At 39.7% G+C, this 12,540-nt stretch overlaps 1 protein-coding gene across 1 annotated transcript in view; it reads right to left on the bottom strand.

Annotated features, from left to right (window-relative positions):
- Nucleotides 1-12,540, bottom strand: part of SLC10A7 (solute carrier family 10 member 7) — a 162,735-nt gene that overhangs the window by 132,944 nt on the left and 17,251 nt on the right. Inside the window, exon 4 of the mRNA XM_071555632.1 lies at nucleotides 11,446-11,521. Coding sequence (XP_071411733.1) covers nucleotides 11,446-11,521 — 76 coding nt within the window. The remainder of the gene's footprint in view (nucleotides 1-11,445; nucleotides 11,522-12,540) is intronic.

Consider the following 12,540-nt stretch of genomic DNA (forward strand, 5'->3'; position numbering starts at 1 on the left):
CCCATTGGCAGTGCATATCACTGCATGTACGGGCGCTTTGATGGATTCATTAAGATCACTCAGGTTTATTAAATGATCTTCCTATAGAAGGATTACTGTTTTGAAATAAGGAAGACAGTCTGTGTGTTATGACAGAGACTGACACAGGTAAAAAGATGGGAAATTTTTCCAAAAGTCTTAACAATATTAGCAAAAGGAAAAAAGAAAAAGGCATTGCTTTCCTCCCCTACATCTAAAAAGGTTGAAATAAATCCACAATAGACAGCAATAATTACAACCATTCTGATCTTCAGTATCTGGATTAGAGGCTGTAAACTCCCCATCAATAATGTGGAAACCTCAGTGAATGTTTCATGCCCCAGTATTATGTCACAGAAATAACTTTTCAGACTCCATTATGTCCGCCATGAACTTGATCTTTCACCTCTAGCGAAAATCCTCTTATAACTATAATTCTAAAGTTAATGATGAGAGATTTCATTTGCTTTCCAAGCACAGATAAAACCTTTTTGAAATACACTCTCACTGCCATGACCTTGGTCTATGACTTAAGAGTTCACCACATGTAATAATTTACTTTGCCCCATGGGGCTCATTGAGATTTCCTTTTAAAAGGTTTTGGATATGCAGTTGGAGCTGAAACACTCTCTCAGTATGTATGAAAGTATACATCCCCATACACATTACAGACATTTTGCAGCAATATCAACAAACAAAATGAATTTTGATCATTACAATATATAACAAGAAAAAGTCTTAACTAACTAAGCAGTCATTCAACACACTGAAAATTCAACCTTTTGGGAATCCTGTTGCAATAATCCACAATACCTGCTAGAACAGAGTTCAAAAATTTCATGGAAGTAATACTTGTAAATTGGCAAACTAATTCAGGAAATACACTGTTGCTTTTGACTTACCACCTCAAACACAATTCAGTTCAATCATAGTAACATTCTCATTAGTTTATGTGCCACATAATTACCAGGAGTGCTGCATTAGACTACCTGGTTACTGCATGGCTGCTGACTTCTTTGCTGATAAGCAGTGCAGTAGCTACTTTGTCTTCTCCTGTAGTTTTCACTAATCTCTTCAGGATTAAAAATAAATAGATGAAGTCAGAACGATTGTATCCACCTCAACAGAAGGCAAATATTTTGTTCCCCTGAATCTTGGGGAAAGTTCCTTCATAAACATTATCTACCTTAAATTGAAGCCCTGGCTTGGAGGCCTAGTCAGAAACTACAGACCTACTGCCTCACAGTGTTGAGTGAGTTCACATCAGTGAATGGAAACACATGACCCTGGCTCCAACCAGCTCCCACTCCACCTCTGGCTCCCACTGCCTCCAAGAGCAGCTGGGGCTCACTCCCTGGGGATGTGTCCGAGCACCTGGGGCAGGGCAGGATGCAGGGGAAGAGAGCACAGACCTGGAGAGGGCACACCGAGGGTGGTGAGGGTACCCAAAATACCAAAGAAAACAGTATGGAAATGCAGCTTGTATTGATGAGGTACTGAATGGGTGGGCAAAGGTCATATTTAACAGTAAAACTTATTCTCCCCCATCACAGAGATGAATAATCAGGGGCTGTTGGGCTTTCAGAGCACCTATAGTAGAGTAAACACACTCCTTCACAAGTCTTCTGCCCCTCAAAATATCCTAAACACCACCATCATCTCACAGGAGTTCCTATGTGAGTACAAGAGTTAAAGGCCCTGCTACAGCTATTCCAAGGGCTGTTGTTTCCCCATCCTCCTTGTTAATCTAGAAGTGGCAGAAAAGTACTGGATTTCAGACAGAAAAGGGCACGTGGAAAAATCCTAGCTGAGCAGGAAAGCACATTATCACTCCAAAAGCTCTTTTTAGAAGAAATGCTGAATTCATTCCATTTATGACAATCAATACTGCTGCACACTGGCTTTGTTTTCATTCCCAGTCACAATGCTGAGGCCACCAACAGCCATGCTACATCATTTGCAGTGGTTTCCCTTCATCCAAGAGGATCCAGGCCTGCAGATTCATGGGAATGCACCAAAGACATCAAAGGAACCATCTTTATTGATCATGGTAAAACAATAATAATAAATAAGGTACATGGTTTATTATTAACCATCTACAAGCAACACTTCTCCCCTGAATCACCTTGTCTGTGAGCTGCTTTTTGCTGATGATGCCGCCCTCGTTGCTCACACAGAAGCAGCTCTGCAGCGCTTAACATCCTGCTTTGCAGAGGCTGCTGAGCTTTTTGGGCTGGAAGTCAGCCTGAAGAAGACGGAAGTTCTCTACCAACCTGCACCTCAAGAAGTCTTCCATCATCCTCACATCACCATAGGCAATTCAGAGCTTAAGTCAGTCCAGCAGTTCACCTATCTGGGAAGTATCATTTCCTCAGACGGTAAGATTGACAAAGAGATAGACAACAGGCTAGCAAAGGCATACAGAGCCTTCGGAAAACTCCATAAAAGAGTCTGGTCCAATAAACACCTGAAGAAAAGTACAAAGATCACTGTCTACAGAGCCATTGTACTGTCTACTCTTTTATATGGGTCTGAATCCTGGGTCATCTATCGCCACCACCTGCAGCTTCTCGAACGCTTCCATCAGCGCTGCCTCCGTTCAATCCTAAACATCCACTGGTCTGATTATGTGACCAATGTGTCTGTTCTTGAACAGGCAGGGGTCAGCAGTATCGAGGCCATGCTGATGAGAACGCAGCTGCGCTGGGCAGGGCACGTCTCCAGGATGGAGGATCACCGCCTCCCAAAGATTGTGCTCTATGGTGAACTCGCCACCGGCTGCCACAAGAGAGGAGCCCCGAAGAAGAGATACAAGGACTCCCTGAAACAACACCTCAGCCTTGGTCATATTGACTGCCACCAACGGTCCACTCTGGCCTCCAATCGGGGTTCATGGAGACACACCATTCACAACGCTGCTGCTTCCTTTGAGAATGCACGGAGAGTCAGTCTTGAGGAGAAAAGACAACGCAGAAAGAACCGCTCCTTGCCAATATCACCTAAAGAGACGTTCCGCTGTGCCTTTTGTGACCAGACCTGCCTATCCCGTATCGGCCTTTTTAGCCACCAGCACGCTTGCAGCAAGCGTGGGTAGTGCCCTTCTCAAATCTTCGTTCACGGAGCCTAGCCATGATGATGATGATGACAAGCAACAGACAAGGCTGTATAGTTTCTACTCTGCAGTATCAAAGATTCAACACCAATCCTCACGATGAAAATTAACATTAAATTAGCGTTTGCTTTGTAAACCTACACATGAGAGACAGTAGAAGCCAGGGTGGCACTGAGTCCCAGTGCCAGCAAACAACTGCACTGCTCTGCTGAAACAAAGGTTTTCCTTAGAAAACCACCCTCCACAGGGAATGCTGGTGTTGTGCAGGTGCTCAAGGGAATTAGGACTGCATAAAACACTCCACTGAAAACAAATCACTTGTAACTTTTTGAATAATATTGCCAGTCTTCACTGTGCCCTGTGGGGGTGACAGTGTGCGTGTGTTCTCCTATGGTCTGACATGACTGGTGAATGCATCCTTAAGGACCAGAGAACCACCTGTAGAATGTGGATGCCTTGTAACCCATAGAATCTTTCCATGTACGTTAGGTGAACTACTGACCAATAGTGTACTGGCATGTTATATACAGGAGTAGATAAAAGTGAAGCTGTTACTGAAAATAAAGTCCTTTGCCTTCAGTAAGCCTTCTGATCACACTGCAGCCTGAGCTGTCTCTGCCTCCTCTGACCCCCACTAAGCTAATCTACATTACCCCAATAAAGGGTGACCTCAAAAAATGGGTTACCTCAGACCTTAGGAGAACACACACACACACACACACTGTCATCTCCACACTCCCCAAAAGACAGCCTTTATTTTCAAATGCTGACGGAGGGAGAGTGGGCAACACTTCCCTCGCTAGCAAAGGATCTACTATCTCCCAGACAGTCATAAAAATTAAACAGCAAAGAGCACAGAGCCTCAACTTTAGGGCACTAGACCTCACTCTCTAGAAATACTTTAATATAAAGTATTACTGATTTGTTCAAAAAGTCAAAAACACTTACTTTGCATAGGCAATGCACTCCCTGCTAAATAAAGGAAGCTCTTGCACAATATAATTTCACACTGAATTAACCTGCAGACCAAGACAAATACAAAACCACCTTGCTTTAAAAGGCCACTTTTGTCAAGCGTGAGAGCAAGACTCTTCTGTCCTGGCTTCTTCATGCCACAAACAGCTTTCAGGGTCACTGAATGTTCCACAGCAGACAAAAAACTGATATTCTCAGCCAAGCACTGCAGAACAACAACAGCAGAGCCTCTGAAAACACTCTTCTAACAAAGTCAGATCTAGGACAGTTGGGCAAACACAGCTGTAAAAACACAAGGCTACAATGATTCCACATAGTTTCCAGCCGCAGCCCAAGTAGATTAGTGCAATTTAAAAAGACAATTTTATAACTTTCTAGATTATGGGAGAACCACTTCAAGCACCCCAGATTTGGGAATGCTGAACATGCACAAGGCTGCAAGTTCTGTGCCATGTATCTTAACTGCATAACTTTATGTACTCTAAGAGAGTTAACATATTTTCTTGGACTTCCCTAATCTCTTATACTCCCGGGAGCGTAGAAGGGCTTTTTCCACTGAACATCTTATGAGCCATAAGGAATGACCCCGAGACAGAGGTAATGGCAACCAGGGACAAAAATCAAATCGTATCACAAGTCTAACTCAACCACTGACACCTTAGGTTAGTAAATCAGCTGTTTTTCAAAGGTGTTGTGAGAGCCTGAAACTGCACACAAACTAAGTGAAGAGTTTAGAGGTGAAGTGCTTGACTGGGGATTTCAGAAACCAAAACCTGCTGCCACAAAAATAAGAGCAAAGCTGAATGCCTTTGAAAATCCTCTCCATTCTGAACAGTTTTACTACTGGATCTAAATTAGAACAACCAGTGATAAGTGAAAGGAGATCAGTAAGAGAAAGAAAAAACCCAGAAGATTCACAATTGCTTCGGGTTACAGAAGACTTGAGAAGACGATGAGGAACTCTAGAGATATCTAATGGAGCTGCATGACTGGGGCACATTACAGTGATGAAATTCACATTGTAAGTAATAATTTGGGCTACTCCTATGCATTGATGGATATAAAACGCACTCGCCACTCAGGGAAGGAAAAAACCCTAAGTACCAATAAACAGTTCAATAAAAACCATCTGCTCAAAGCACAGTAATGATAAAGGAAAAGTAAACTCTTAGGATACATAAAAAATTAGACTGCAACACTAGAATAGAGTGGGTGAATTTAATAGCACAACAGCTCCTATGTATATATCAGACTTATGCTGACACAGTTAGTTCTTTGTGTTTGTACATGTGAAGTACAGACATCATGCCTAAATTTTTCCTCCGACACCCACGCACTTCTCAGAGACTTCAGTGTGGTCTCTACTGGTAGAATTAATTATATTTTAATTCAGAATTATTTAGTCTGTGTGGGTAGATAAAATTTATTACTTAGGAAAGAAAAAAAATCATGACTTTTTTTTTCCTTTTACAGTATTACATTTAAAAACAATAGAACTAAGTGACTTACCCTCTCATAAGCAAAACCTATATATATGAATATTTTAAATGCAGTCTGGAAACCAAATTTTAGGCAACACTACTGACATTTTTAGAGAAGGAACACTACATTATAGAAGACAACTAAACATCATGGCACACATAGTTTATTTGAAGATCTTAAACAATTTTGTTTCATAATGTTCATGTATTACCTTCCAAAGACAAACACACATGGTACACTGGTGCATCAGCGTATGAATCACAAACCATTAGAGCTTGTACTTCTTTTTCTTCATTTTATTTTGTTTTCTAAAAGGTTAATGTACATGTATACACAGTTCAAAGAACTTCAGATATTTTTAGAGAAATCAATATCTTTCCTGTGACTTTACATAGTGTTAGGGTTCACTTTTTTGCCTTGAAAAAAATACACCACTCACAAACAGAGGAATTTTCCAGTCTTCATTTCTCAGTAAGTACTCATATGCTATCTATTTCAAAATATCAGTGAAAACTACTGTATCTAATTTGCTGGGAAGATGTTGCTGCTCTCCCTTGATTCTTTTCCAGAAAAGCTGTGGACCTTGTCAATTTATTCTCTGGTTTATGTTCTACATCTGCTTCAAAAAACAAATCTAAAAATCAATAATAGAACGCTTTCTTTACTTTCTTATTTCATAAATACCTTTCTAGCTTTCTTCATCATAGCCTATTTTATATTTCAAAATCTTATCTTGCGTATGCAACACTTTGTTTTACAAAACAGCATAGCAGAGCTGCACGAAAGTTGCAAAAAAATAAGACACAAATTGATTAAGAGGTTCTGTACAAGCTATAGCTTAACAGAACAACAAAAAAGCCTTAGCGGTTTTGTTGTGTATGAGATAGCAAAATAGCCAAAGTATTCTTCAATAAAATGAACTGTCTGCCACGATTTATCTGTACAATTCCATCACAGCCCTTGCCTGTTATGTTACACTTTTCAAAAGTATGTCATTAAGCTGCCATAAAAGCCATCACAAATTGCTTTTTCTCCCAAACTGATAACAGACTTATAGATCTAATTTTCAATCCCTTTTCTTCATTACTTTGATTCTTAAGGAGGGTATGACATTTGCTGTCTAAATACTTTGTAGTAATATCTGGCATCTCTACAGCACTTCTGTCTGAGTAACGCTGAGCTTTTAATAGGTTTGTCTTTACAGCACCTTGAAATGATGACATATTTATTTGTCTGTCTTGCAGACTTTTAAATACATTGTTTTTTATAATTTCACTGAAAAACTACAAGACTTGTTGAAAAAAAATTGACACAACAAAGCCTTCTGTGCTGTCAGGTGCTATGTCATTAAAATCCTGACCCTTCACATTTCAACAAGAGTAAAGAGCAGATGCGAGGCCTCTGTTTTCCATTTTGTTTTTTTTTTTAACTTCATGGTCTGTCCTCTTCACAAATCAAGTGGCTGATTGGCAGAACCAACTAAGTAATTGAGACAATATCAACAAATTAAAAATCAGATTTTGATTCTCATGGTGATCCCTCCTCACTTTTTGCCAGTCAACATATGCATGTTTTTTGTTCATATAGGGCTTCATACATATCAGACTGAACTCAGTACTCAAAACTGGCTCTGCTCATGAACTCAGTGTATTTGTGACAAAGGGCAGGAAGAGGCTGCTACAGCAAGTTGCTTCCATGATTAATTAAAGTAACATACAGGAGGAATGATGGAAAATCCAGGTGAAGATGGAGTAACAGAGAAGAAAGAAGAGTTGAAAGACAGGTGGAGAACACACCACATTTCAGACCAGGGAGTGAACTTTAACAAACCTGTAAATGGGTCACAGAGTCAATTTTAAGCCCTATGAGACAAGTTGTATTTCTGCTCATCGCATCAAGAACAGCTACTTCCACCAAAATGACAGAATAGCCACAAGCCATCTTTCTCTCCTCCAAAACCCAAGATTTCCAGAGCACACAAGAGATTTCCTCCTCACTGCTCACATCTCCCATTTGTCAATGCTTCTCTGGGCAGAATGATAATACCTCCTAGGTACTCTGAATCAGATCTTCTCATGTCTTCCTTATACAGCTACAGAGATCGTTTTTCCCCTAAAACTCCTATAACTTGTGAAAAAGGCTCTTTCCAATCCCCTAAAAACAAATGACCAAACCACTCCCACGTCAGTGCAAAATGAAAATGTCCATTTTCACCCTCAGACATCAAAAGAGACTTGGAAACCTTCTGACTTCTAAATATAATGCTTCTCCCCACCACAATGCCACAGACACAGCAAGCAAAGGTGCTGACTGGCCTTGCTGTCTTCCCAAATTAATGACAAGGGGCTCTTGATAATGATTTCCACCTATTAATGACAGCCCAATCATCAAAATCAGCCCCACACTTGCTCACCTACCAGGCATACTGCAAAATAAACCAAAAGGATAATGTGGTAAGAGTTTTGAAGGCACACCTAATAGCTACTAAAACTAGACATTTCAAAGTGGTATAGAGCACAGGCAGGGTGATGAAATGGTGTATAGGAAAATACATTTTTCCTCTGGACAGTTGGTTAAAACTTGGTTGTAATAATGCCAAGATCATGGGTTCAATCCCCTATGTGGGCCACTGACATAAGAGTTGGACTCGATGATCCTTGTGTGTCCCTTCCAACTCAGAATAGTCTGCGATTCTGTGACATTTGCCCTCTCGAGTAACTGTTCAGCTGATGTATCCTTACACACAGATCAATAGAACTTAGAGTTTAGATACACTTTTTGATATACCATGTATTTGAACCATCAGGGAAAAAAACCACTAGTAAATTGCACAGTTGCCATTAAACACTGACAACTAAGTGATACAGATTTTTTGCTTACCTAAATTTGTACTTAACAATCCCAGAACATCAACTTTTTCAATGATGAACAGAGTTTGATCTTAGAACCATAGAATTCTTAGTATCAGCTTTGGTGACCACACCTTCCTTAGCCAATAAAAGCAGAACATTTACGTTGTGTCTTCAGGCATGTATCAATTAAAAAAACAGATCCTTGTAAAAGATAACAAAAATGTCTCCCTTTTATTATCGCAAAACCAAATTTTCTGATAAACATGCAGCAAGATCCACCACACAAGTAGCTTCTAATGATACAGATTGTCTTTCTAAGCACTTGACCAAACACTTAATCACCCTGTCCCAGACCAATAAAATACAGGTCTTACATAAGGTTTTCAAGCACTGATGTTCAAACAATTCACAAAGCTGCCATTATCCACCACAGCTGACCTGAGAAACATGAAACCTCATTCTGCTTCACCCAAAAGGTTAATAACCTTTTAGCTAAAAACAGAGCCCATGTTTGCCCAAGTCCAAACTGACACTCAACAGTCACTTCTACTTAGACAAAGAAAACCTAAAACCCTCTATACAGCCTCAACACAGTCACTGCCACAGCTCTTCTGTGCAGTGTTTCAAGGCATCCAAGGAACTCTCCAGAGCACTTCTGGAGGGTGTGCCTGTACTCTACAGCAGCAGGACACTTCTCAGACTAATTAGCTCATGTGGAGCTTTCTCACTGTATTACTGCTGAGCAAGCTCATTTATCTTCATATTACATTATGTAGTGTAGATGCACCCTCAGACAAGTCAATATTTATAGGTAAGGGATACATCCTTCATGAGGCAAAAGCAGTTTAAGAAACATTATTATGAACAAATGCTCTCACTGTACAATCTCACTGTATTTCCAGCTGACTCTCGTGTTTAAATTCTTTGCATTTCAGAATGGATACAAATAAAAATGGGAAAAAATGTATTGTTCTGCTCACATCAGAAAGAGAAATATGTCCATGACAGCTTAGGTGAAGTTTGGCAAGGAGAGATGCAAGATGGTTTTCTGCCCTAGCATGAGGGGTGTGATTTGCTGTTCTTCAGAAGAAAACTCAATCTGAATGACAGAAGCATCAAACTCCAAAAATATGTTTGCACTGCAAATATGCTCAAGGTTGGCAATAAGTTTGCCACACATTTAGTCTACACTGAGCATGTTTCTCTTTCAGGTACCTTCTCAGAGCCTGAGAACTCTTAATTCCCAAGACCCAAACCTTGATTCATTCTGTCTCTCCACTATCAGCAACTACCTGTCAAAATCACTACAAGGTATGCATTTTTAAATTCCTCCAGCACCAGTGTGGCACAGACGAGTCAGAGTTTACCTTGTCAGTTATTTATACAATTAGTTACACAAGCCTCACATAACAAAGCATCCATTTTCCAGCTGGTATAAAATACACACATCCCTTGCCACCACAGAGGAACAGTACCACAAAAAAGTGCATTCTGATGGTCAAGAAACTTTAGTACTTCTCTCCCTCCTGCACAGAAATGTTGCATTATATTGCTTTCAACTAACTAGTCACACTGTAATTTTTCCAAAGGAACTTTTCCCTGTTCTAAGGGTAGTACAGACAGTGCTAACACTGAATGAGCACTCGCTCCATACTTAATTTAATCCTCACTGCTCACTACGTGGCATCTTTGTATAATTTACAGCATCTACATCTAGAACCACAACTAGAAAACTCCTCATTTCTCTGTTGATCACTATTATGTACCTGAATTATTTCCCTATAGTAACTACTCCACAGCACCTCCATCACACAATTTTATGATCCTTGTTTCAAGGCAGCAAACTGGGAGACAGTGATGAGCATCAGGGTGGCTCGTAATTAGAGATGGTTGACTTGAAATACTTCGGGTCTCTCTTCAGAGGATACAGCAATTAAACAGCACTTTGTCAGTACAAAGTACAACTTCAATCTATTTCAGTGCTATCATGTGTTTTCAAAGCTGACATTAATCAGTCCCAAGAGTCTGAACTCAGAAAATGAGAAGTTCACAACTAATGGCCATATTTAAAACATGCGGTTGAAGTGACTCACTCAACTTCACACAGGAGATCTATGGCTGAATTCAGATTTGTCTTTAATCCTTCAGAATGGCATTTCAACAGCTCTGGCTTTAAAACCCATCTCAGTGTTAATTCTCTTCCTTCCTCACCTACTAGGTCTCATCCACCTTTGGCAGTTATGAGGAAGCAGCTCTAAAGGAAACAACCTCATTAATTAGCACAGCTGGAATAATTTCCTAAATGCCATTTATCTGGCTTTCCTGAAAATAGCAAGTGCTTTGTGGATAAAGAAAGTCTGAAATAACATCAGCATATCCCATTTTAAGGCAGAAATTTAACATAACCAAACTTAGGTTAGACCAACAACTTCAATTCCAGCATTTCCTGTCCATTGAGAACTCTGCATTGCATCACTGTCTGAGAACTCCATATTCTCTAAATTTTCATTTCATGCAGTCTCAAATAAAAAAAAAAGATATAAATCCATGTCTGTATCTCCATCTCACTTGCTACACTTGCGGCTTCAAGCTTCCTACTACAGGGTCTCTTCATACTAAACACCATCCAAACAATCCCTGCAAGGGCAGATCTTCACCAAAAAGCAAATAGTCTACAAAATAACCAGTACACAATACAGGAACACTTATGGTTAGGAATTACAGTGCAGCAACAAGCAGAAATCTCTTAACACTAATTTCTACTAGAAATCTTTCTACCATGTCAGAAAACTGAGTTGCTTGCAGTTTGACCAGTGCCAGCAGATAACTTATCACTAATTCCTTTGTTTGACACCAACACAATAACCAGGCTTTAATGGTACAATTTTTGACAAACCACAATAGCATCACATTGCACTCTGTGCTTTGCCACATGAGTTCATCAGAAACAAGTAATTGTTCAAACTTCTGTTTACAAAAGCAGTAAAAGACAAAATGAAAACTCACCTCATTTCCACCAACAGCTTTGGTTAAAATCACAGCAGAGGACACAGGAGGTGGCATGCAGCCCACTGTTTGCAAGCTGAAAACAACAAAAAGAACATTACATTCCTCACATGATACAAAGACTAAGCAAGCTAAAACCTTAAAATACCAAATACCAGAGTAGAAAGTCTTATTAGCAGCACAATGCAACCAGTGTGCAGCCAGATTCAGCCCTGCACTGGAGCTGGCAGGATTTCTATGCCACCTGTTACTAACCACCACAGTGAAGAGTCATGTCATCATTCAAAATGCACAAAAGCTTAACCTCTGTGACTGCATCTCTCTATCCAAGTGCTGTATCTACCATCCACAAAGATCTCTATACATCTATCACAGCCAACTGTGACAAAGGCATAGAGATGTTGAGATAGATATAGAGATGTTCTGATGAAGTAAAGTTTGTAGCATGTTTTGGGATACCTGTAGCTATTTGAAAAAAAAAAAACAATAATGGTGTCAACTCATATTTCCTTGAAAAAGCTGTTCAGTGATAAAAACATTTACTGTGAAGTAGAAGAGCAAGAAGAACCATGCTCACTATTTCAGATTCCCACTATATTTCATTTTTCATCAACCCCTTTTAAAAAAAAATCACAATTAAGCTCTCTACACCTGAATATAAAAGGCCATCAAATGTTTAATTTTCATGCATGTTTTCACTGGTTGATAAAGTCACCTGACTGCCATCAAAACATCAACAGCTTTCCCCTACACTTTAGAAATCTAAGATACACTATTATTGTCAATTCTTTGCATTGTTTGTGCAGCAAAGCTATTGATGTATATAACAAATGCTTTTACAAAGTAAGAAACAAAGTGGTGACTTGGTGACTTTCCTTTGTTTTCAAAGACAGTCCACAAAACCCAGTTATTACACAGATTAGCTGTATGAAGTGGGTATTTAGAAACAATAAGAACATCACACAACAGATTGCAATTAATTTGGGGGATAAGTAAAATAGGGCTTCTGAAGAAAAACTGTGTTGATTTAGAAGGAACAGTAAAGCAGAGACTAGAACAGCTTACACAACCCCCAAGAGCATGGAACCTACACAT

The sequence above is a fragment of the Pithys albifrons genome, chromosome 5 (assembly GCF_047495875.1).
Source record: "Pithys albifrons albifrons isolate INPA30051 chromosome 5, PitAlb_v1, whole genome shotgun sequence".
In the NCBI taxonomy this organism is placed as follows: Eukaryota; Metazoa; Chordata; class Aves; order Passeriformes; family Thamnophilidae; genus Pithys; species Pithys albifrons.